This window comes from Lutra lutra, chromosome 5, assembly GCF_902655055.1.
Source record: "Lutra lutra chromosome 5, mLutLut1.2, whole genome shotgun sequence".
NCBI classification, from domain to species: domain Eukaryota; kingdom Metazoa; phylum Chordata; class Mammalia; order Carnivora; family Mustelidae; genus Lutra; species Lutra lutra.
The window spans coordinates 29,003,334-29,030,859 of record NC_062282.1 but is presented as its reverse complement, the minus strand read 5'-3'; the positions used below and the strand labels follow the sequence as shown (position 1 = coordinate 29,030,859).

General features: G+C 39.1%; 1 protein-coding gene across 4 annotated transcripts in view; it reads left to right on the top strand.

Moving 5' to 3' along the window:
* Positions 1-24,562: 24,562 nt before the first annotated feature.
* Positions 24,563-27,526, top strand: part of RANBP3L (RAN binding protein 3 like) — a 45,888-nt gene continuing 42,924 nt past the window's right edge. For all 4 annotated transcript variants that reach the window (XM_047730662.1, XM_047730661.1, XM_047730664.1 and 1 more), the window contains exon 1: positions 24,563-25,150. In XM_047730662.1, the coding sequence (XP_047586618.1) occupies positions 25,060-25,150 (91 nt within the window). In that variant the 5' untranslated portion in view covers positions 24,563-25,059. The remainder of the gene's footprint in view (positions 25,151-27,526) is intronic.

The following is a 27,526-nucleotide window of genomic DNA, read 5'->3' as shown; positions in this document are numbered from 1 at the left end:
GTGCAGACACTACTCTGACTCTGTATGGGTACCAGGTACTCTGGTACTCTTTCTCTAGCTTTGCAGGTGATTCTGTTCCTGGCCTGTTTCCTCACATGCATTTGCTAGTCAGTACTCAGGTGAAAATTCAAGAGAAAATCTGCAGATCATCAAGTATCTGTCTGTAAAGTTCCTTTTCGTTCCCAGTACTTTTTCCTGTGAACTAGCTACTTTGTTCACTGCACACTTTCAGCTCCATCTCAAGCCAGGGAATCATCCAGTCTCCACCTGGGTCCCCCTTTTCCACACTACAGACTGGAATCTGTCTTAGGACAGCAAGCTGGGATAATCAGAGGACTCACATCATTTTTCTCCTTTCTTTCAGAAGTTGCTGTTCTTCATTGCATGATATCTAGTGTCTTGAAAACCATTGTTTTATATATTTTCTTCACTTATTGGTCATTTAAGGTGGAAATGTAAATGTGGCCCTGCTACTCCATCTTGGCCCGAAGTGTAATTCAGTTTCCAGCATATTTGTTTGTTTATTTTTAAAAATATTTTATTTATTTATTTGCCAGAGAGAGAGAGAGAGCACAAGTAGGTAGAGCAGCAGGCAGAGGCAGGGGGAGAAGCAGGCTCCCCGCTGAGCAGAGAGCCCAATGTGGGACTCAATCCCAGGACTCTAGGATCACGACCTGAACCCAAGGCAGATGTTTAACTGACTGAACACCCAGGTGTCCCAGTTTCCAGCATATTTATTTAGAGAAGGATAATGGGTACTATTCATTATCAGGAATGAAAGGGAAAAAATGGAAAGAAAGAGAGGAAGAAATCTGCTTTTAAATAAATCTTACAGAAAGAGGTTGTTGGGAAGTAGCAAAATGAGAAGAAAAGAATAATGTGGAGTTCTTCATTAAGCTAAATTTATTTCATTTAAATGTCAGTTTCTTATGCTAATATATATTTGCTACCTTTGTGTGTTAAAAGGACTTTCATCTGATTTTGTTTTTTACCTTGTAAAATAAAAAATTGATCATTCGTCCAACTGAAAAAAATACTGGTTTATCAAATTCTAATGTCTGGAAAAGAGTGGTAAATTTGGGTACTAAAAACAGATGGCTGGGAAATAATTGATTTCTAAGGTTACAAATAAAAAAGCTGTGGGCTCTTTGAAGTTTGAGATTGTATCTTTATTAAGCATTCTGTTTCCAGTGTCCAGCACATAGCTGATGCTCAGTATATATTTGTTGAATGAATGAATGAATTTGCCTAACCACATAATACTCAAGGACTGCTGGTCTGGCAGGTCCAGGAATTTTCCAGTGTAGCCCTCTTCTTAATTGATCTGCTTCATTAAAGTGGAAGCAGTGAGACTAATTGGCTTTGACACGGGCTAATTTCCCCAGGTCAATGATGTGGTTGTCACACACCTCTCAGTAAATAAGCTGATGTCCAAGGCACCTGAGGCACAAGACCTAATCAGTTGGCAGGATCTTGGACCATGACAGCATAGGGAGAGAAGAAACAGTATAGCATTAACTGGTGAGTCTGCCAGGATTCTGGAACACAGACACAAAGGACTGACCCGGAAGATACCTGCTCTGTGGGTTACAACCCTGGCTGCTCCTTAGAATCACTTGAGATGTTTTTATAATATATAGAACTAAACCCTATATCCAGCAATTCAGACTCAATTCTCTGAGGTGGGGAAGGAAATTGGAATATTTTTAAAGCTCTTATGCAAGTCTACTGTATATCTAGGCTTACAAATTACTGTGTCAAGCCAAGAAATTAATAATCCTTTTCTGTCTTTGTTAGTCTCTCCCATTCAAAAGATGTCCTATTCTCCAGTAAGACCCTACGAGTAAGAGATATGCATTAGAAAAATGCCAAGTCAGGGGTGCCTGGGTGGCTCAGTGGGTTAAGGCCTCTGCCTTCAGCTCAGTTCATTATCCCAGGGTCCTGGGATTGAACCCTGCATCAGGCTCTCTGCTCAGCGAGGAGCCTGCTTCCTCCTCGCTATCTCTGCCTACTTGTGATCTCTGTCTGCCAAATAAATAAATAAATAAAATCTTTAAAAAAAAGAAAGAAAAAGAAAAATGCCAAGACAGTTGTTGGCAGATATTCCCTTTATTTTGGTATCAGTGCCATTTTCCTGTTAAAAGCCCCCATTTCTGTTCTGCAGGAGGACATTACAATTTAATGCAATTAGGTAAGCATCCATCTAATTTAGTGTGTCTATAGTCAAATTCAAGTCAAACCATTTCAGTCGTGATCCAGTTCAAAATCCTTTCTCCAAATTGCCTTTATTCCCTACTCTTACTGAATTTCCAGGGAAGAAAGCTCATGCTTGACTTTTGTGAAAGCAGCAGGGAGATGAATCAGGAAGAATAAGCTGACTGATACAGGCCAGGGTGGGGGCAGGAAACTGGAGCTGGTTACAGTCACTTCTCTGCTGATTCCAGATGCCAGTGTCATCACCCAGTCTGGTTGTGGGTATCTTCCTGCTGGCTCCCCAGTCCCTGAATTTTCCTGGCATGCTGCGATTTGCCTCTGCTTTATTCCCAGAGTGCCGATCTACCCTGAGTCTCTGCTTGTGGAGTTCCTTCATGTCCACCCAACATTTATAAGGCCTGAGGCAAATGGAGACACACTATCTTAAGTCTATATATTTAAGAGTTATATATCAGGTTGATAAACTGCCAAATAAAATATGTTCTATCTTCCTAACTCAAAATATATACTTTGTAAGGACAAATCAAAAAAATATATATAATGCTGAGAGTTAGCAAAATATCAGTTGAATACAAGTGAATTTAATTTTTGTTCCACATGCCAGGCAGTCTCTTGATGGGATGTCAATGTTAGGATGAGTAATAGTCCAGAAATTAGTATTTATTTGTTTCCTGGAATCTAAATTTTTGAGACATCATTCCAAGTAAAGTCACTAATTAAGGTGATATAATCAAAACTTTCAGCTATAACTCATACTCTTGTGTTCACTAATGAACACATGGATTAAAAAATGAAATTTAATTATATTCAAACTATAAAATTTGGATGAATTTTTAGGAAAATTTAAAGTAAATATAAACAAATAAAATTTTCCCCTATGTTTCCTATGTTGTTAAGTAAGATTTCTTCTAAAATATTTTAGACTATTTATTAAAGTTAAAAGGCAAACTACAAATTATAATGAATATCAGTTCATTTTTCACAAAATTTTAAATCAAAGTGATTCCATTAAAACTGAAAATTTTAAAAAAATTTAATCCTTATTAAAACTTTTATAGAAACAGGACTATTTGTAATTCTAAAATTTAATGTCCATGAAATTGCCAGTATAAAGGAAAGTAATCGTGCTTCATGCCTGCTACACTAGACCTACAATATATATACATTTAAGGCTCATATGAGCAATACTATAATTATTTCTCAGCTCCCAGGTTAGCTGTTAAAAACAGCGGTCCAATTCATGAGCATCTGTGGAAGTACAAACAAAAAATGAAGAGAACAAAGAAAATGGACAGTTGTCACAATGAGGAAATTGATATTTCAGTATAGTAGAAACTTCTATATGCACACTATTTGAGAGGAAGGATTTACAAGTTAATTAACTTGGTGTTTTTTTTCTCCCCCAAGAGTTTTCACCAAATGCAATGCTATAATCCTTCCCATACCTGCAAGCAGCCTCTGCACGAGTGCAGATCACAAACCTTCCTGGCTGTGGACACAATTGCCTGTTTCAAGTATCTGAGGGAGTGGAGAAGCTCACTCTGAGGCCTGAATAGTGTCAGCCAGAGAGCAAACTTTTAGGGTTTTATGTTGGTCTGCACCACTTCTGACCTCAGATCCTGAGTGGCAGCAGCACCATGTAATTCTTCAGCAAATGCATTTGTGCGTGACTTGCAGAGCCCTGGAAAGATGGGGTCCAGGAAAGGGGTCCCTCTTGCCTGAGACTAAGGCTGGTATGGAAACATTTGCTTCTTTGGTCTCTGGAGAATGAGGGTTTTCTTAGCAGGCCGATCTGTGCTTCTGACCTTCTTATTGGACCTCTGAGGCCCTGGGAAGCTTGGACTCCCTGTTAGAACCACCTTGGCTCCATGGAACACTGGGAGATAATTTGTGGCTGTTCCTGACTTGTCCTGCCCCCTCTCTATTCCCTCTGCATGAGCACTGGCATCCTCTGACGTGCGTATGTGTTCTGCTGCTCAACACATTCCAGATGAGAAACTGGTGCCAACTTCTATGTTCAGATTTATCCCTCAAATTCACAGGCTGTTCCCTGGGGATCCTCTTTATAGGAAACCATGGTGAGTGCTCCCCCTTCTTAAGAGTGGGAGAATGTGGAAAGAGAAAAGCTTCCAACTCTAACGCTCCAAGATGTCTTCAAGAAGTCTCTCTGGTGTTTCTCTATAATCTCTCTATAGAACCCCCCTCTAGTGGTGGACCGAGGATCAAATGCACTTCTGATCTGCTCCATTGTCTTTGTTTCTCACCAGACTGGTCCTCACATCAGTATTTATGTCTGTTCTCCCAGGAAGAGGCTTTTTGCGAGGGAGAAGAAAGTAACATTGTAGATTGCCATTTTGAAGCCATCCAAAGACTGATCACCACCTGGCTGTGGCGGACCAGGCTTGATACCACATTGTAGGATGGAGGACATCATTTTTTTCATGACGTTCATGACTTTTTTTTGTCCTAGAGTTTAACACCAGGTTGACTCCACAGTCTGTGAACCAGCTTCCCAAACCACACAAAGACTTTTTCAGAAATCTCTGCCCTCTTCTGCTAAACAGTTCAGGTATCATCATTTTCTGTCAGTCTTTGTCTCTTTTAAACTACAAAATGTTTGCCTACCTTTAAACTCAAAAAGATTCAGAGTGCCTGGGTGGCTCGGTGGGTTGAGGCCTCTGCCTTCAGCTCAGGTCATGATCCCAGCGTCCTGGGATTGAGCCCCGCATCGGGCTCTCTGCTTAGCGGGGAGCCTGCTTCCTCTGCTCTCTCTCTCTCTGCCTGCCTCTGCCTACTTGTGATCTCTGTCTGTCAAATAAATAATAATAATAAAAAAATCAAAATCCTTTAAAAAAAAAACTCAAAAAGATGCTTATAAAGTTTGTTTCGAATGAGCTGCAAAGAGGGGAAAACCGTATTTTTCTTGTAATAGTTTTTAGACAGAATACTTGACTCTATTTCATAACACAAATTCCCCTGGATGAAATATTATTTCTTATCCCAGGCATGGGTGGCTCTCTGAAAGGCACTGTAGATAATTCCACTTGGTATCTGCTATGTCTGTAATTTACTGGGTCTGCCAAATGCTGACTAAACAAATCATGTTAGTTGACTCCCAATGGGGTTTTCCTCTTTGGTTCACAATGGGCAGCTATCTCCATCTTTCCATCATATCTAGTTAATAATCTTTCATGCTTTGTGCGATTGTAAATAGTATTTAATTTAGAACTTTGTAAATCATAAAAATGGCATAATTTTTAAAATGCATTTCACAACCCATAATTATAGAGTTGGGAAAAGAGAAAGCAAAAATATCTGTTTGCTTGTTTTTTGTTTTTGTTTTTTTGGTTGTTTTTGTGTTTGTTTGTTTTTGTTTTGTTTTGTTTTTTCTTTTTTGAGGGCAAGAGTGGAGATGGTTTCTAATGAAGCTTTCTCATGCAACTGGAAAATTCCCACAGCTGAAACGCTGGCTGTCTGTCAACCATCTAGTTGAAAAAGACTTCCTCGCCCTGAGAGAAAATGGGAATGTGAGAAAGTCAAGAAAGAATGAAGCCCTACTGCTTTTCTGCTTGGTTTTATGCAGGTTTTAAAAAGATGTCATTGGAGAAGAATCCTGCCAGGAGTTTTGGGCTGTGCTGTTGATATAAATTTGACTTAGAAGAAACCTTGAGTGTGATTTCATGAATTCATTCTGCCAGTGAAACTCATTGCTACCTGAGGTGTGCCTGTATCTGTGCTCACTTGGGACCCAAAGTTGAATTAGACATGGTCCCTGTCCACAGAAAATCTTGACGTCCTGTTGTTGAGACCCTTGCAATCCACAGGGCTTAAATTCGGTAACTCAAATTTATCAGTTTGCCCAAGAATGTTCATTCTACAGAGAGTTCACTCATCCTAAACAAACCAGAACAGTGGTTTGTTCTTACCATATACATATATGGTAAGAAATATACGTATTCTAAGTCAGTATTTTCTATGCAAAGCAAGATGTTAACATCTAAACAGCTTGAGCCCAGCAATGAGCCAGGTATAGTTATCTCATCTAATGTAGACTGCAAATTAATCTTATGTAGGTATTACTGAACTCATTTTGTATGACTCAGAAATGGAAGCTGGAAGATAAAAAGTTGCTCAAGACCATACAGTTAGCAAAGGGTGAAACCTTAATTCCAGCAGGCCTGCCTGATCTTAGAGCCCCTCCAATTTAATGATCCTGAGTTCATTTAATCGTATTAAATTCTGCCTTTGGTTCTTAGGTCAGTAGCACTTTATTCTTTCCATTTATTGTAGATGTCAACCACTTAATGAATCTACCTTCCCTGACTATTTAAAAAAAAAAAATCTACTGCAATTTTCTCCATTTGGTTTTTTAACCATGGATGGAGCAGAAACTTTCCCCATTTGGGGAACAATCTGCTAAGGTCTAAACATGCCACAATTTGGTTATTTCATCATGGTCTCAATGAGAAAAAAGAAAGAAATCATAACATTTTTCTTTCTTCCCTTCTTCCATCCTTCCCTCCCTTCTTTCTTATTGTCCCCTTTTCTTTCTGTCCTTTATTTCTAATTTAAAAGCACCATATATTAGGCCCAATGCACTCCTATCTTCATGGGAAGAAGCATATGTATGCAGGTAATTATCAGGAAATATGTATATTCAATAATAGAAAGATATCCAAAATACAGTTCCAGCCTGGAAGACAGTTCCTGGAGAAGGTGGGGCCAAGGAATCTTTCCCCCAAGAAGATTCTTGATCTTGATGCTTGAAAATGAATAGGCAAGAGGAAGGGTGATTTGGAGAGAAAGCGCCGAGTACAAAACGCCCAGGTGTGTCTTTGTTGGCTACAGATTCCTATACCAGCGACTACTAAATGCAATATTAAGAAAAGGACTGGAGATGCAGAACAGTCAGAGCCAAACAAGTATTGTATTCCAGATGTGTGTGTGGTTTCCAAAGACAAGTGTTCTGCTGCTCTCAGTGGTGTTAATGTGGAAGGTGAGGCAGCTGCTGGAATGGCACCATGCCAGTTGGTGTGGATGGAATGACTTCTGTCTCATGGAAAGTATGATGCTAAATTCTTCATCTCTTCTCAGGATTTTTTCTGTTTGTTATAAAAGCCATTTGACATGGTACAAATTAGAGCAAGGCTGTGATGCAAAGCATTTATTTTCTAAGAATTTTTTAATGCAAGGAGCGTGGGGTCTTCATGATCATTTAGACCAATCCTTGGTGATGGGGATGAGACACACCTTTCCCGGAGCACGTGGCTAGATTAGAGTTCTGTCAATAAAAAGAGGGAGGAAATGGCTGCCAGGCAGGCACTGAGCAATGTCTGCTACAAAGCAAATAAGAAAATTGAGGGACTAGGTGATTGACATTTGCAATGACATACAGATGACACATTTGTGTACCAATGAAGAAGGAGCATTGCGTATTTTCTCTCTTTTTTAGTACCATGCACATCACTATAGGTCACATATAGTGGTCTGCAGAGGACTTTTCATTAGTCTTTGTTTTGTTTTATTATATCTTTATTGTCTTCAAAATAGTCTTTATAAAAGTGCTTTGAATTTATATTCATCATCTGCAAGGTGCCGGAGATTTAACTTCCCTTCATTCATTCCATATCTGAATACCTATGTAAAGGCAAGGAATTTGCTTTCTGGCAAATCAAAGATGGCAAATAAGATCAAAGATGGTAAATAAAAGTGTTTCTTTGGGAAAAAAAAGTTTCTTTGGAAACAACAAAATAGAAGCCATCAAAGATCCTAGATCCTCAGATAAAGCCATCTACCTAGACTGGACTACCTGCTCATCTTTGGACTATTACATAGTAAAGAAATTTCTATCTTCTTTGAGGCACTCTATTTTAGAGCCTATTTATTACAACAGCCTATCCTAACTAACATACTTGTTGATCTTTTTTGAAGACAAAATCAGAAGATTTTGACATAAAAAACTGAAATTTAGAATTTTATATAAAATCTACAGGTCTCTCTCTCTTTTTAAAGAGGTTCTTAATTCAGTATTATTTGAAGCTCTGCTTAGGGCAAAACCACATGTCCATGCATTTTCACTGTCCCTTTGGCATTGCTTCTTGCCTCCAACACTTCTTGGCTGTGTGACTGGTTGCTTCTGTGTTTTCTCTCCACCATGGACACAATGATATGTGCAAGGAGGCAGAGAGGGGCTCCCTGGCCAACATTTGAAAGGAGAGGATGAAATGAATGTTGTGGACTCTCTACGTCTCTTACTTGGTATTTTATAAAAAACATTAATTTATCAGGTGGAAATACTACAAAGCACGCAGCTCCTCCAGTGAAGGATGATTAAGGATGTAGTAGATCATGGGAAATGGAAAGATAGCCTAGGGAGGACTGCTGAGTGGATTAGATGGGTTAACATGGGTAAGGACTTAGAACAGTGTCAGCAAACAATAAACACATACTTAAGGCTGGATGTTAGCATTATGCAACTTGCCCAAGGTCACAACTAGCAAGTTGAGGAGTGCATGGACCTCCTGGATGGACTTTAAATGTTTCAGCTTGTTCACAGTTTTTGTTTGCTTTTTGGTTCTGCATACTGAAATTTCCTTAACTTTACCTTCTATATGACTAATTCTACCTTTAATCATGTTCATTATTTAGTTCACTTACTAAATAAGATGTGGGGGGATTTTTTGGCACACATATTTTTTTATTTCCAAGAATTTTTCTAGTGCCCCGGTAGCTCATTTTTGTATAGCAACTGTTCTTAAATTGTAGATGTAATATCCTTTCTGTTCTGAGGACCCTCATTTAAATTATTTTTTTTTCAAGTTCTCTTTGATTCCCTGCATTATTCTATTCCCCCCTCCCCCCACCCAGGGTCATCTGTTCTGTTTAAGCATCTGGTGCATTTCCTTTCTTTTATTGGTTTTCCTGAAACATCTAATGATCTTGCATTGACCATTCACATTTAGGAGTGAAGATTTAGCTTGATTTATATTGACAGTTAGCAGGATTTTCTCTGCAGCCATGTGGGTCTTGTTCCCAGCAGGCTTCTCCTAGGGGCTGGTTTCATGCTTTGTGTAAGTGCACTGGTTGTATTGATAGACTTTTAGGTTCATGGATATAAAGCAGACAGACATCCTTCAATTACCATGAACTAGGACTTTGGCTGTGGAAGGCTTTAGCACATTTCTTTCCTGAGACTATCTACTTTTCTCTCCAGTCTCTTTCCATGTGGAAAGTGGAAGGGGGGCAGTCATAAGGCACTTTCAGCTCTACTTCTCTTTCTGCTCCCTGTTTCAAAGACTTTTCTAGGTAAATACCTAGTAATGCAATTGCTGGGTTGTAGGGTAGCTCTATTTTCAGCTTTTTGAGGAAACTCCATACTGTTTTCCAGAATGGTTACAACAGCTTTCATTCTCACCAACAGTGTCAAAAGGTTCCCTTTTCTCTACATCCTCGCCAACATCTGTCATTTCCTGACTTGTTAATTTTAACCATTCTGACCGGTGTAAGGTGGTATCTCATTGTGGTTTTGATTCGTATTTCCGTGATGCTGAATGATGTTGAGCACTTTTTTCATTTGTCTGATGGCCATTTGGATGTCTTCTTTGCACTAATGTCTGTTCTCTTCTGCCCATTACTTGATTGGATTATTTACACTTTGGGTGTTGAGTTTGATATGTTTTTTACAGATTTTGGATACTAGCCCTTTAACTGTCATTTGCAAATATCTTCCCCCATTCTATCAGCTGTCTTTTGGTTTCATTGACTGTTTCCTTTGCTGTACAAAGCTTTTTATCTTGATGAAGTCCCAGTACTTCATTTTTGTCTTTGGTTCCATTGCCTTTGGAGACGTGTCTAGCAAGAAGTTGCCGCAGCCAAGGTCAAAGAGGTTGCTGCCTATGTTCTCCTCAAGGATTTTGATGGATTCTTGTCTCACATTTAGGTCTTTCATCAATTTTGAGTCTATTTTTGTGTGTGGTGTAAGGAAATGGCCCAGTTTCCTTCTTCTGTATGGGGTTGTCGAATTTTCCCAACACAATTCATTGAAGATACTGTCTTTTTTCAATTGGATATTCTTTCCTGCTTTGTCGAAGATTAGTTGACCATAAAGCTGAGGGTCCATTTCTGGATTCTGTTACATTGAACAGACCATACTGTCATGATGATTAAAGCTTTGTAAGAGAGCTTGAGGTCTGGAATTGTGATGCCACCAGCTTCTGTTTTCTTTTTCAAGATGCTTTTGGCTATTCAGGGTCTTTTCTTATTCCATACAAATATTAGGATTATTTGTTCCAGCTCTGTGAAAAAAGTTGATGGTATTTTGATAAGGATTGCATTGAATACATAGGTTGCTCTAGGTAGCATAGACATCTTAACAATATTTAATCTTCCAATCCATGAGCATGGGACATTTTTCCATTTCTTTGTGTCTTCCTCAGTTTCTTTCATGAGTGTTCTATAGTTTTCTGAGTATAGATCTTTTGCCTCTTTGGTTAGGTTTATTCCTCGGTATCTTATGATTTTGGATGCAATTGTAAATGGGATTGACTCCTTAATCTCTCTTTCTTCTGTCTCATTGTTAGTATATAGAAATGCAACTGATTCCTGTGCATTGATTTTATATCCTGTCACTTTGTTGAATTCCTGTATGAGTTCTCACAATTTGGGGGTGAGGTCTTTTCAGTTTTCCACATAGAGCATCATGTCACCTAAGAAGAATGAGAGTTTGACTTTTTTACCAATTTGAATGCCTTTTATTTCTTTTTGTTGTCTGGCTGCTGAGCCTAGGATTTCTAGTACTATGTTGAACAACAGTGGTGATAGCAAACATCCCTGCCATGTCATGACTTTAGAGGAAAAGCTCTCGAATTTTCCCCATTGAGAATGATATTTGCTGTGGGTTTTCCATAGATGGCTTTTATGATATTAAGGTATGTTCACTCTATCCTTATAATGTGAAGAGTTTTAATCAAGAAAGGATGCTGTACTTTGTCAAATGCTTTTTCTGCATCTATTGAGAGGATCATATGGTTCTTGTCCTTTCTTTTATTAATGTCTATTCTTTTATTTATCACACTGGTTTGTGGATGTTGAACCACTCTTGCAGCGCAGGAATAAATCCCACTTGGTCGTGGTGAACAATCATTTTAATGTACTGTTGGATCCTATTGGCTAGTATATGGGTGAGAATTTTTGCATCCATGTTCGTCAGGGATACCAGTCTCTAATTTTCTTTTTTGATGGGGTCTTTGTTTGGTTTTGGGATCAAGGTAAATGCTGACCTCATAGAAAGAGTTTGAAAGTTTTCCTTCCATTTTTATTTTTTGAACAGCTTCAGAAGAAAAGGTATTAATTCTTCTTTAAATGTTTAGGAGAATTCTCCTGCCAAGCCATCTGGCCCTGGACTCTTGTTGGGGGATTTTTGATTACTGCTTCAATTCCCTTGCTGGTTATGGGTCTGTTCAGATTTTCTATTTTTTCCTGTTTCAGTTTTGGTAAGTTATACTTCTCTAGAATGCATCCATTTCTTCCAGATTGCCTAATTCATTGCCATACAGTTGTTCATAATATGTTCTTATACTTGTTTGTATTTCTTCAGTGTTGGTTGTGATTGCTCCACTTTAATTCATGATATTATTTATTTGGGTCCTTTCTCTTTCCTTTTTGACAAATCTTGCCAGGGGTTTATCAATCTTATTAATTCTTTCAAAGAACCAGTTCCTAGTTTTGTTGATTTGTTCTACTGTTCTTTTGGTTTCTATTTCATTGATTTCTGTTCTAATCTTTATTAGTTCTCTTCTCTTGCTGGGTTTATGCTTTATTTGCTGTTCTTTCTCCAGCTCCTAAGGTTAGGTTGTGTATTTGAGACCTTTCTTGTTTCTTAAGAAAGACTTGTACTGTTATATACTTATATACTTCCCTCTTAGGACTGCCTTTGCTGCATCCCAAAAGTTTTGAATAGTTATGACTTTGTTTTTATTTGTTTCCATGAATTTTTAAAATTCTTCTTTAATTTCCCAATTGACCATTCATTCTTTAGTAGGATGTTCTTTAGCCACCATGTATTTGAATTCTTTCCAAATTTCCTCTTCACTTGATCTTAGCCAAAAGGCTGAGAAGTGATCCAAATTTCCTCTTGTGATTGAGTTTAAGTGTCAAAGCACTGTGGTCTGGAAATATGCAGGGAATGATCCCAGTCTTTTGGTATTGGTTGAGACCTGATTTGTGACTCAATATGTGATCTATTCTGGAGAATGTCCCATGTGCACTCAGAAGAATGTGTATTCCTTTGCTTTAGGACAGAATGCTCTGAATATGTCTGTGAAGTCCTTCTGGTCTGGTGGGTCACTCAAAGTCTTTGTTTCCTTGTTGATCTTCTGCTCAGATGATCTGTCCATTGCACTGAGTGGGGTATTAAAGTCCCCTACTATTATTTTTTATGTGTTTCTTTGATTTTGTTATTAATTGGTTTATATAATTATCTGCTCTCATGTTAGGGGCATAAATATTTACAATTGTTAGATCTGCTTGTTGGATAGGCCCTTTAATTATGATATAGTTTCCTTCCTTATCTTTTCTTAGAGTCTTTGGTTCAAAAATCTAGTTTGCCTCATATAAGGATTGCTATCCAAGCTTCCTTTTGATGTCCATAAGCATGATAAGTCATTTCCTCACACACACACTTTAAATCTGGAGGTATCATTGGATCTAAAGTGAGTCTCTTACAGACAGCATATCAATAGGTCTTGCTTTTCTTATCCAGTCTGATAACCTGTGTCTTTTGATTGGGGGCATTTAGCCCATTTAAATCCAGAGTAACTATTGAAAGATATGAATTTAGTGCCATTGTATTACCTGTAAAGTCACTGTTTCTGTACATTGTCTCTATTCCTTTCTGATGTATGTTAATTTTGGGTTCTCTTGTCCCTTAAAAGATCCCCTTTAATATTTCTGGTTTAGTTCTGGTCTGGTTTAGTGATCACAAATTGTTTTAGTTTCTGTTTGTCCTGGAAGCTTTTTATCTCTCCTATTTTTAATGTCATCCTTGCTGGATAGTCTTGGCTGCATATTTTTCTCATTTATCACACTGAATATATCATGCCAGTACTTTCTGGTCTGTCAGGTCTCTGTGGACAGGTCTTTTCTTCCAATCTGATGTTTCTACCCTTGTAGGTTATGGACCTATTGTCCAGATTTTCAGGGTTTTCAACTTGTCTCTGAAATTTGCAAGTTTCACTATTATATGTCGAGGTGTTGACCTATTTTTATTGATTTTCAGTGGGGATTCTCTGTGCCTGCTAGACTTGAATGCCTGTTCCTTCCCCAGAAGTTCTCTTAGGGAGTTCTCCACTATAATTTGCTCCAGTATACCTTCTGCCCTTCTCTCTCTTTCCCATTCTTCTGGGATCTCTATTCTAATATTGTTTCATTTTATGGTTTCACTTATCTCTCACATTCTCTCCTCATGCTCCAGTACTTGTTTATCTCTCTTTTTCTCAACTTCTTTATTCTCCATCATTTTGTCTTCTATATCACTAATTCTCTCCTCTGCCTCATTTATCCCAGTGATTAGTCTCCATTTTTTGCTGCATCTTATTCATAGCCTTTTTGTTTTCGACTTGATTAGATTTTAGTTCTTTCACTTCTCCAGGTATCTTCTACGCTTTTTTTTTTTTGTTTTCCAAGCCCAACTCCCATCTTTATATCATTATTCTGGACTCTATTTCCAACATCTTACTTTTGTCCATACTGATTAGGTCCCTGGCAGTCAGTACTGCCTCTTGTTCTCTTTTTTGAAGTGAGTTTTTCTGTTTTGTCATTCTGTCCAGAGAAGAATAGATGAACAAGAGAACAAAATAATAAAATGACAACAATGACCTCAGAGAAATATACACTAAACAAATCAGAAGAGACCTGAAACAAACAAAAAACAAAAAAACAAAACAGAGAGAGAGAGAGAGAATGAATATAATCAGACAGGTGAACAGACCAGAATAAATAAAATAAGAAATTGGTTGAAAAGAAAAGAGGAAAAAATTAAAATAGGATGACTAAAGAATTGTGGGGGGGGGGATATGAATTCTGTATATTATTGTCCCCTAGTGCTGGAGTTCTGCAGTTCTGTGTGATCAGTAAACTTGGTCTTGACTGAATGTTCTTACTGATCTTCTGGGCTGGGCAGGGGGTGAGGGGTGGGGGTGTTATTGCACTGATTCTCAGGTGTCTTTGCCTGGGATGGAATTGTACCATCCTTGCCAGGAGCCAGGCTAAGTAAGCTGTTCTGAATTGGTCTATGTGGCTTTTGTTCCCTGAAGGCTTTCCATGCCACTTTAGAGGATGATGATGAAAATGGTGGCCTCCCAATCTCTGGCCCTGGAGCCAAAATACCAGGGCTCTACTCCTCAATGTACCCTCAGAGAAAAGCAGTCAATCACCCCTGTCTCCCTGGTCTCCATCCACACTTTGCACTCACCTGGCATGTGACCAAACATTTCTATCTCAAACACACAACCTCATTTTGAGACTCCAAACCCGAAAAACTCCTGTAGCTTGTGTCTTGCTGTGGTTTGACCACTTGGTGGGCCCTTGCTAGGAGACCAGTTGCCTGACCCTGCTGGGGTTCATGGTTTATGGCAGCCCCAGAGCTGAGAGCCCACTCCTGGGCTCTCTGATTGCAGCCCAATTCCCTGCTCCAATGCCTGGGAACTCTGCCACACTCAGGCACCCCTGGTCTTTCTGTGATCCCAAGGATCCTGAGACCACAAGGTCCCACCTAGGATTCTGCCCCACTTTGCCACCTTAGCATCTTTCAGGCAGGGACATCCCACACAGGAGCAGACTTCTATATGTTCTGGTTTTGTGTTCCACTGCTATATCACTTTCCAGTAACCAGGCCACAGAGGCTCCTTACCCCCATGGTTTATCTTCCCATATATTGCCTTGGATTTGCTTCCATACCTCCTACCTTGCAGAAAGTGGTTTTGTTTCTATTTGTAGGGTTGCAGCTGTTCTTTTCTTAGACCTTGGGTTGAGTTCATAGATGTACAGAATGATCTGATAGCTATCAAGCTGAATTCCTGGGACCAGATGAAACTAAGGTCTCCTACTCCTCCACCATCTTGGACTATCTCTGCCCCTCTCCTTTTAATCATCTTGTAAGTCCTCATAATTTCTCATCCAATGATGGCACACAGATAAAGATGATTTTCTAATCAGCATCACCTATATTTTTATATACCCTGTTGTATAATTTTCCATATAATATGAAATGACTTTTTAAAAGATTTTTGTTTATTTATTTGAAAGAGAGTGAGAGAGGGAGAGAGAGAGAGCATGTCACAAGCATGGGGAGCAGCAGAGGGAGAGGCATATTCCCTGCTGAGCAGGGAGCCCAACCTGGGGCTCAATCCCAGGACCCCAGGATCATGACTTGAGCCGAAGGCAGATGCTTAAACAACTGAGCCACCCAGGTGCTCCTGAATGCATTTTGAAGTGTGTGCTCAGTTTCTCATTTTAATTAGTCTTTTCTGTAGTAAGTTTAAATAATCTCTTTTCTATTGTCTTCTTTAAATGTTTATGTAGGGTTGATTATCTACACAGCTTTGCTTAATAAAGCTGACAATGAAGTATATGTTTGTTGATTCAGGTGGAATGTGTAATATCCATGAAAACATACCAGAAGTTTTATCTAATCATACCAATAACACTTAAATCTAAGCTTCAGAGCTCCTGGGGGAGCTTCAAGCTGCTCTGAATCGAAAGGCATTCTAAAGAATCAAAAGTAGAAGGCTGGGGTACCTGGGTAGCTCAGTTGGTTAGGCGACTGCCTTTGGCTTGGGTCATGATCCTGGAGTCCCAGGATCCAGTCCCACATCTGGCTCCCTGCTCAGCAGGCAGTCTGCTTCTCCCGCTGACTTCTCTCCTCTCATGCTCTCTCTCTCTCATTCTCTCTTTCTCTCTCAAATAGATAAAATTTTTAAAAAATCTTAAAAAAAAAAAAGAAATAGAAGGCTAATTCTTTCTTGATTCACCCCTTTCTTGATTTACCCCACTGGACCCTTGAGACAATGAGTAGGATCTTGTATTCTGACCCTTCCATCCTTTTCATGGATATATGAACACATCCTTTCCAACCTTTTCAAGTTCAGTTGCTCTCTGTCCTCACTGCACAACAAAGGAGTGGCTTCAGTGGCCCTGGTACTGTTTAAATTGTTCAGGGAACCCCCATGCTGCAGCACACTGGACCCTGTTGTTATTTGATGTTGAAAATCAATATCTGAGCTACAACACCTGATCCTCACATGCCAGTCGTGAATGCCAGGGAGATAAGGGGTGCGTGCATGGGGGGGTGGTTGGGAGGCAAGAAGTGGTTGTAGTCCTACAGTATAATGTTAGTTGATATGTATTAACTATTGTGAATAGACCTCTGAAGTCATATGTGTGGGAATATAAAAACCTCCTAGATTTTTTTTCTTTAGTGCCCCACCAAGGAGATGAAGTTAGATTAAAAACCTTTTCCATCCTTGAAAATGCAACCGGTTGTGGACTGAATGTTCATGGTCTTCCCAGCCCCCACCATATGAATTTGGAAATCTTACCCTCCAAATGGGAGGGTATTAGGTGGGGCTTTTAGGAGGTGAGGCAGTCATGGGAAAGGAGCCCTCCTGAATGGGATTAGTGCCCTCCTAAAAGGGACCCCAGAGAGCTCCCTCCCCCTCTTCCCACCATGTGAGAACACAGTGAAAGTCAGCAGCCTGCATCCTAGAAGAGGGTCCTTACCAAAACCCAACCATGCTGGTGCCCTGATCTTGGACTTCCAGCTTCCAGAACCTGGAGAAATAAATTTCTGTTGTATATAAGCCATCAGTCTGTGGAACTTTCTTACACCAGCCCAAACTAAGATACAACCTAATTACATTTGTAATAGAAATAATAAGATAGTAATAAAATTAGAAGAATGGTATAGAAGGGAACATCTGTACAGTCGAGCAGTAATGAGTAAAATGACTCTGGTTTTCTTTAAATGTGAGTTTTCCATCTTCATGTAAAGTCTAGCCTTCATCCCCTGCCACAGAGGCCTCTGAGTCAATGGTCATGCCCTCTGGACAACGGCAGGTGTTTCCCTGTGTACTGCAATGTGCATGTCTTTGCTTGTTTATAAATTATATTCATGTGCTGTCTCACAAATACATTATGAATGTTAAAATTTCCTATCTTTCATTATATTTTATAATATATAGAGTGAAAAGTTAAATAGGAAAAGAAATTTGGAGAGTTTCTCTCCATATCCTAATAAAACACATTGCCCATTCCTTGTATCCTTTCAGTCAGGCTCATTAAAAGTAATCATATTTTAATTTCATATCATCAAAATTAAAAATATGTCTATAAAAGTAGTCATGAAGGAATAATAAGTCCCATGTATTTATCACTTAGTTTTAATAATGATCCATTTAGGGTGAAGCTTTTTTTTTTTTTTTTTAGTCCCAGTGGGCTTTTATTGAGATAAACTAACAAAAAGCAAGATTTTATCAGCAGCACCTGGGTGGCTCAGTTGGTTGAGTGTCTGACTCTTGGTTTCCACTCAGTTCATGCTATTTCAGTGGTGGGATCGAGCCCTGCATAGGGCTCCATGCTCAGTGTGGAATCTCCTTCAGATTCTCTCTCCCTCTCCCTCCTGCTCTCTTTTTCTCTCTCTCTCTCAAATAAACAAATAGTCTCAAAAACAAACAAACAAACATAAAAACCCCCAAGATTTCATTAGTCATCTTTTCTGAATCTTATAAACTCAGCAGAGATTCTGGTGCATATGTGTGTACTTACAACATAACGCATCCCAAGAAAAACAGAGTCCCACTAGAACACTCGCCGATTAACAGAAGGCCGATTTTTCCTATCCCCAATATTTTCAAAATTTTGAGTCATCAGTCTTCACAACTGGTCCCTTGTGGCTAGGGACATTGAGATTCTTTCCCATTTTTACTGAACAAAAAATACATTTCTTCAAGTTTTAGTTTTGTTTCAAAAAAGGGAACTGACTTTGTTTCCTCCGGGGACCCCTCCCCTATGACCACTGGTTAAAATACAGTAGAATTTATGGTATGTCTTATGTCATCTATACCTTCCATATTTTCCTCATTCAAATTATTTTGAAGCAAATTCCAGACATATAATTTCATTTTCAATATATCAAAATTATATTTTATGCCACTTAATTAACATAAAAGGAAAATGAGTGAGAGAAGAAATAGAGAAAAAGAGTGAAAAAGAAGAAAGGAAGAAAGGATCCAATGTGCTAACTAATGAAGGAAAGAAGGTATGAGGGAGGGAGGGAGGAAGGAACATAGTTTGGTTATTATTTTATTCCTGTGAATATAAATTCCTATCAAGTGACAAAAGTTTGGTCTAATGCAAGTTAATTTGCTTTATTTTGGAAATGATCCCAGCTAATGAATGTTTACCTTCAAAGAGTTCAGTTCTGCTGCAAACCCACTGACCCCGTGCCTGTGTACTTTAAACACTTTTAGGTAGAATTCAGACTCTGTAGGATCATTTGATCCTACCCAGATGGTGGACATTATGGAATCAGAACCACCATATTCTGGGTTTCCTTGCCACTTAAAACAAACAAAATAAAACTCTCCATTTTTCTGCCCTTTGGTTTTATTTTATCTTGCTTTCACTTCGGCTGAAAGGCTTCGATAAAGCAAGAAAAAATGTAAAGCTATAAAGATTAAATACCAGTTCACAGCAACAATCAAATTTCACCCATAGGAGAATAATTAGGTAACTTTCCTACAACCTTAGACACAGATTATCATTTCCTGAGCTCACAAATACGAGACCCCATTCTGTAAGCACTAGATGAAGACATGGGCTTATTTTGCTCTGGGGCCAATGTTATTTTACTAACTGAACTTGGACTCTGCTGACCTCCAGAGGGAGCCCTGTAGCAGCCAAAACTGAGGCTCATCTGTGAAAGGGCCAAAAGAAATTTTGTTTCAAATGCCAAGGCAATGTTTATGGAGTGAGGCAGTATTTCTGATAACGGAGAGCCAAGTGTTGGTGTTCAATGGATTAGAGATCAATGGTAGCAATTTCAGAATAGTGTGCACCTTTAATAAGTAAGCAGTTTGGGGCTATGCCAATGTAGCCTCCTGAATTCATGGGGAGGAACAAGTATTCAAGCAGAACAATCTCTAATACCACCATTTGCATTGCTTATGTTTTGATAGATAGAAATTACGTGAATCCAGCCAACTGTGCTACCTGAGAAAATCTTTGAGCTAAAAACATACATTGACTTAGAGTAACACAACTCTAGACAACCACAAAAACCTGCCTTGCTGGTATTTTATGATACACACATTGCATAAGCCATAGTGAGATGCTGAAACTCAAGTCTCCTCCACCATGTCTTTGGTGGAAGGAAGAGTGATTTAGGAAAAAAAAAATCTACCATGCAATGATATAAAGAAGCAGAAGATCTGTTATTTAAAATCAATAGATATTCTAAAGTCTTAACATTAGTTCCTCAGTGTTGAACTAAAATGACCATGTGATAACCCTTCAGTGCTTGGGGGGTCATGGGAGGCTCTAGCCAGGAGCTCATGATTTCATGTTTGCATTATGTTGAGGGTCTTTTATCCTATTATTTGAGGATAAGAGTGATAAATGCAGTACTCCTGCTTTTTATTTGTTATAGTTGTCATTCAAAGCAGCCCAAAGACTATCAAAGAGTAGATATACTTGTACACTAAATATCACAGATACTTTTGAAACAAGGCAGGTTATTAATTAAATAAGTAACTCACTTGAATACTAACGCACAATGCATGTCCTCCTACTTTTTAAACAAGATTCAGCTGAAAGACAAAAACTCCTATAAACCTAGGACCATTTATATTATTCAACCCAGTACTATGCATTCTGAGCTAAGTTCTCATCCTAAAATACCAATTTTTCCAGTATCTACCCCAAACACACCAGCCGATAAGATTATTTACCTGTGACGAGCCATTCCACTCTGCCCCTCTGGGAGTACAAAGACACAGGTGAAGCAAGGAGAATATGGGAGAGAAGGAGGAATCCAGGCCAAGAAAAATAGTGGCATCTTTTTTTTAAAGTTTGAATTCAATTAACCAAAATATAGTAAGTACATCATTAGTTTTTGATGTAATGTTCAATGATTCATTAGTTGTGTATAATACTCGATGCTCATCACATCACATACCCTCCTTAATGCCCATCACTCAGTTACCCCATTCCCCCATCCACCTCCTTACTGCAACCCTCAATTTGTTTCCCAGATCAAGAGTCTCTCATGGTGTGTCTCTCTCTCTGATTTCTTCCCATTCAGTTTTCCTTCCCTTCGCCTCCAATCCTCTGCACTATTCCTTATATTCCACATATGAGTGAAATCATATGATAACTGTCTTTCTCTGATTGACTTATTTCACTCAGCATAATCCCCTCCAGTTCTACCCATGTCAATGTAAATGGGAGGTAGTCATCCTTTCTGATGGTTGAGTAATATTTCATTGTATATATGAATCACATCTTCTTTATTTGTTCATCTGTTGAAAGGTATCTTGGTGCATCAGGCGCAATCATGACCGTCCTTGCTGCTGTCTGCATGAAGATTCCAGAAGGGAGGCTTGCCATTATCTTCAGATAATGAGGCAGATCCTTCAACACTTTGGCTATTGTGGACATTGCTGCTATGAACATTGGGGTCCATGTGCCCTTTCTTTTCACTACATCTGTATCTTTGGGGTAAATACCCAGCAGTGCTATTACTGGGTTGTAGTGTAGCTCTATTTTTAGCTTCTGTGGAATCTCCCTACTGTTTTCCAGAGTTGCTGTACCAACTTGCATTCAATAGTGGCATCTTTCTGACATCACAGAGAGTTGACAAGGGATGAAGCTTGAATTTCATAGAAATTCTTTTTTTTTTTTTTTAAAGATTTTATTTATTTATTTGACAGAGAGATCACAAGCAGGCAGAGAGGCAGGCAGAGAGAGAGGAGGAAGCAGGCTCCCTGCTGAGCAGAGAGCCCGATGCGGGGCTCGATCCCAGGACCCTGAGATCATGACCTGAGCCGAAGGCAGCGGCTTAACCCACTGAGCCACCCAGGCGCCCCTTGAATTTCATAGAAATTCTGATTCATTTTTACTCAAATTGCAAGTTTAAAAAATGCCAAATTATTCACCTGTTTTTTGTTTTTGTTTTTACCCAACTGGACTTCACTTTCCTAAGTCTGACTCCTTGCTTTTATTTACAACCAAAAAACAAAGTATATATGTCCATTATGAACCACGAACTCGGTAGTGTTTCTGAAAAATAACAGTATGGCTTACTATAGCAGATTCTTACTATGGCTGATGCAGTTGATGTTATTTTATATATTCCTATAAAACTCTGGTTTCAGCTTCACTGGCTTATTTTCAGTGGAAACTAGTGAGTCAAACAGAGACTCCTCCCAGAGCAGGCATGTGACCCAACATGCAATGTAGGAGCCCAGGAATCCCCTTAACACCATCAAACACAGGGTCGCTGCCCAGGGCTGACTCAATGATGCACAACTGTGGGACACAGAGGAACCAGGCAGCAAGTCTCCCCTGGTATTGTCCCTAGTCCTTTATGTTGTGGCACTGGAAACTACATTTAGGGAGTTCTTGTTTGGTTTCATCAGCCCTCAGGAAAGACAAAATGAAAGAAATAAAGGAATATACCAGATCTATTTAAGCAGATTATGCTTTTTTACCTTGATAAGAGGACTTTTAAAATACTCCATCTAAAAATAGTCAAACTCAGAGAAACAGAGAATGGAGTGGTGGTAACCAGGATTGGTGGTGGGGGAAATGGGAAGTATATTGGTCAAGAGTAAAAATTTATAATCATAAGATTGACAAATTTGGGGAGCTAACCTGCAGGATTGGGATGATAGCTAATACTACTGTACCATGTACTTGAATGTTGCTAAGAGAGTGGATCTTAAGCATTCCCACCACAAAAAACAAATGGTAATTATGTGACAGGTTGAGGTGTAGCTAATGTTATAGTGGTAATCATCTTTCAAGATATAAATGTATCAAATCACCATGTTGTACACCTTAAATTTACAGGATGTTCTGTGTCCATTATATATCAGTGAAGCTTGGGGGTGGGGAAGTTAGGTTAAAAAGAATATATATATATTTCAGATACCATCCCATATCTCTGACTCTGCATTTCGGGCCTAGGCCCTTTATGACATTCCCAGAGTAATTATTGAGCCAGGTTTGAAAACTGAGGGCTTAGGTTTTCAAATATACTCCCTGATCCTACTCATATTTTTAGGTTTTAACCTATTTCTTTTTCCTTTCTCAGGTCTTTATATTCCAGAATGAATGTTGAATAATTTCTTGCATTGGTTACCAAAAGTTTGTTTCATTTGACAAATGAAGACACAAACTCAGAGATGTTAAGTACTTGGTTCAAGGTTACACAGTACACTAATTAGGAGTGCCAGGACTAGAAAGCTGTTTGTTTTAGCCTCTGTGGTTAGTTCACTATTCCTTTTCCCTTCTTTTCCCTTAGCTTTATATCCATGCATAAGAAAAATGGAGGCATCTAGAGGCTTCCTTGAAAAATCAGGCATAAATCAGGGCAAATGTAGATATTAATCCCTAAGCAATATTTTCTCTCAGAGAGAAACCTACAGGATGTAAAAGACTTATATCACATATCAACTAAAGACAGCGTGTGGACCTTGGGGGTCCCAATTTGAACAGAATGTAAATTTTTTTTTAAATTATGGGACACCAGGAAAATAACTATACCACCTGAATATTCAATTACGTTAAGGAATTGTGTTTAAATATTAAAAGGGTGACGATTTTATTATGGCTCACTTTTTCAAAGTCCTTGCATTTTAGAAATACATATTGAAATACTTATGAAAGCAACAATCTCTGGGAAGCTTCAAATCCAGTGGTGGGGTGGGGGACAAGAGTGGCTTTGATGAAACAGATTTGAAATAAGATTGACCGTGAGTTGATAATGATTAATCCAAGTGATGGTGCATAGGACTTACTATGCTACTCTTTCTACCTATTCATATGCATGTTTTAAATTTCTCATTATAACACTTTTTTTAAAAGAATCCATTTCTCTCAAGGGCTGGCTTACAATTTTGTGGGTTATTCAACTTACCTATGTAATAATAGGCTTATTAGTGAGGTTCACAACTTGGTAGAATATTGATAGCTTTATGCTTCCACCAGCCTTCTATCATGACTATAGGAGACAAATGCCAACCATTAAAGCAGAAACTATGGTTCTCTAGTAACAACAATCTGTTTCCAAGTAGCTACGTACTTCTATAACCTGTTGCGCTGTGAGGGACCTCAAACTACAATAAGTAAGCTATTGAAATAATAAAAGCAGTTTAATAAATAACAGTAACCGTGAAAGAGCCAGCACACAGATCCGAAGACTTTTCATAACTCCAAAGATGCTTGGGGACTTGTTAACTGTGTCAAAGTCGGAGAAGGGCTTACCCAGATCTGGCTAGCGGGTAATCTAGTTAAGGTGTCAGGTTTAGCACCAATTTCCAAATATCCCCAGGAAGCTGCGCTACCCAGAATTTGAGGTGGACCACTCTGCCTTTCTCCTTTGCCCCAGCCCACCACCTGGGTTCAGAATCTACGAGCTGTGAATCTTAAAGGGCAGGATCTGCTAACATTCATTACAACTTCAGAGGTAGCAGGGTTCCCAGTCAGATGAAAGGTGCTCGGGGTTTGTTTTTTAAACAATAATCCAATATCCTATTATTTCAATGAATATTTCAATGAAATATGCTTTGGCGGCACAAGAAACCGCTGGAGAAAGCTGTGTTTTATGACCTAGAAGTGGAAATAGAGAGTGCAAGGGGAAAGAGAAGTAGATTGCTGGAAAGATAATGTTTTATGTGTTTATTTGTCTTCCAGAACTCCAAATAGTTGTGTTGGCAGGCAGGCTGCTCCGTAGCTGCCCCCTTCTGAAGACTCAGAGGTGTTTACAGAAACTGAAAGTTCCAGCAGTATATTTCCATGAGCTCATTACCGGTACCAGTTATACCCTTTAGCTGTTGCATGTGCAAATGAATATCCACGCAGTATAAACCTCTGCTCTGAGCTTTTGTTTAAATTACAAAGTAGCAGAAGTCCGGTATGTGATTACTGTAACATCAGGGCATCTTTTTAGAATCCCTGCTTTGGTCACTATCATTCAAAGCAACTCCAATGCCATTTCTTGCCTGCCTCTTTATGCTAATCAGCCTCGCTCCCTCGGCTCCTCCTCCCTCAGCTTCCCTTAAGAACTGTTCACTTTCAGCTGTCACGAAGGGTAACTCAGACCAGGCTTTGAAATCATCTGATTTAACTCAGCAGGACTTTTTAAATTTTGCGTCTATTACTCTAGCAGTCCTCTCTAAATGCCAGAGGCATTCGATTTCATGTCAGCCGATGAGGCAAAATTGCCAAAACTGTAACTGGTTAGAAATAGTTATTTTGTAGGATTTTGCACCGGAAGGGGGAAAGCTTCAAAGCGCTTTGAGATGAAAGAAGAATCAAGTTGTGTTTTTATCCAAATGAATTGTCATCTTTCTATGTAGGGGAAATTAAACTGGTAAATATTTATTTCAAGAATCATGACTCGGAAGCACTTGGAAGTTTATTAGAGAAGTAAATGTTTTACACTCAAGGACAGGACCTGCATGTTTCTCTGTGGCTCTGGGTGTCTGATGAAAACCATTTTAGGTGACTGACCCTTAAGGGAAGGAAATGCCCTAGTGAGACTGCAGCCACAGCCCTATCGCCAGCACCATGTCTACTGTACAAAGAAAAGGCAGCAGCCACCTGTTTAACAGTTCGTACACCTGTAAACTGAAGCTTCCAGAAGACCAGCGACCGCAAGGTGAGTCAGCTAGGCTAATGGGCTATGGGTTCAGTGATCTCTGGGCCATTTGCATTTCAGGAAGAATGGTAGGCTGGGGAAGCACCTGGGGAATCTCTGGTTGTAAAATGCTTTACCATCTTTTTTTTTTTTTTAACTCTGAGACCAGACATACTCGTGATGCATCAGGGTGAGTTAACTTGGATCTACTATTGATTTTTAAAGGACCGTGGGAGATGATCAAGAAAGCATATCCCTTGGACTTGCAACTCGGAGGCTTATGTGCTTAAACTTCTGGCCACTGTCATTTTTCTGGAGTGTGATAGACTTGTGTAATTCAAAACGCCCATCCAGGCAAAGCAGAATCAGCTACAAGGGGAACTTGCTGAGAGTAGCTTTAAATTAGCCTGGAACTATCTTCCCTGCCCTGCCACTAATGGCACATTTTTGGATTTAGAGTTTAAACCTAATTTTTGCCTGGGTCTCTGACTCATTCATCTGTGGGAAAAATAAATATATTCTTAACTCTCTTCCTGTTATGATGTAGGAACAGCTGGAGACAGACAGGGAGAAGTGTCACATTTCACGTGATGGGTCCTCATTCAGACTAAACTATCTACCTGGCAGCCAGTTTCACCATCAGTCTTTTTAAAATTTTACATCTACTACACAGCTGCATCGATTAGTGGCAGATGGTGGACATGAATAGCCAAGAGGATCCCTCCAATCCATTCTGTCACGGACAGCAAAGGACACTTGGGGAAAAGGCAGGGTGCTGTCATAGATGACATCATCACTCCCCAGAGGCTGAGTATTTTCCCCAGGCGTTTCTAACTTGCCCTATAATGGCTGGTGGATGTCTCTGTGTATGGATCTAGGCTACCAGATCTTGATTTACTTTTCCACAGACAGTTTTAGATTTTAGTGGCATGGAAAGTGTTGGCTCATGCACTGAAAACTCCCATTTCCAAGGTGGCATCTATGCGCTGACATTTGCAAGACAGTGTCAGGCCACCTCCCTGCATTCGTTCCTGGACTTATGCTGTACAAGGCTTGGCATAGTGTGGGTAGAAAATACTTTACAAGAAATGGAAATAGCAGAAAATTTTAAAACCATTCTGTATCATCAGGGCTCCTGTAAGCTATTTTAAACTAATTGCCTTAGCATGTCAAGTTCCGGAATGTGCAGGGGTTTAATCATAACCTTGTAAAATTCTTACCCTTCTGTTAGTAAACTCTAAATCATCATAGGTTTTTGTTGGCTTTTCATTTTGTTTTAAATGCTTAAAGTAACCTCCCCACTCCGTTGCTAATATAATATTTATTCTATAAAATTTGCCAGGGAGAGCATTAAGGAGATGGTAAAAATCATCACCCAAAGATAGTTGCTATTAACATTTTAATGTATATTCTTCTAGCCTTTTCTTCTGTGCACATGTACAGCTTATTCCTTGGCTTGTCTTTTAAATAGAGTTATTTCACATATAGTTGTCTTGTAAACTGCTTTTTAATTTAATAATCGATTACGAACAGATCTCCATGTCATATATTCTTCTACAACCTTATCTTTTTTAAAGATTTCATTTATTTATTTGACAGACAGAGATCACAAGTAGGCAGAGCAGCAAGCAGAGAGAAGGGGGAAGTAGGCTCCCCACTGAGCAGAGAGCCCAATGTGGGGCTCAATCCCAGGACCCTGAGATCATGACCTGAGCCAAAGGCAGAGGCTTAACCCACTGAGCCACCCAGGCGCCCCTACAACCTTATTTTTAACAGTTGTATACTATTCCTTTAAATAGCTGTAATGAAATTCCTTAGGCAGCTCTCTATGGGACATTTTATTTCTATTTTTTCACTATTACAAACAACACTGTGTTTCACATAAGCTAATGCATAAATCATTGCAGAGAAAGATTACTTTCTTGGGATAGATCCTTAGTGGTGAAACTGTGAAGTCAAAGAATATGTATGTTTTTAATATTTTGTGGGCTTTTTTTGTGTTTGCTTTTGTTTGTTTGTTTTGCCAATTGGTCCTCCAGCCAGAAGTTTACATTTTCAGTAATACTGGGGTAATATTTTTAGAAGTTTTTCCCAATTTTATAAGTGGAAATACTATCCCACTGTTTTTTTCACTGAAGGCAGTCTGTCTTAATATTCCCTCCTCATACTGGCCATATTCAGAGGACACTGGAAATATCATTATGATGACATACTTCCCAAAATACCAACGAGACAAGAAGTCTGGTCTCTTTTCTCAGACTGAAGCTTTTGCCTAGAATGTTTTGAAAGCAACCATATTCTTCCACAACCGAGTTGCAAAATATCAGCCCACATAAGCCACAATCCATAAAGTTATAAAGCATGCTAATGCGATTCACACAGGCCATTGACAGCTAC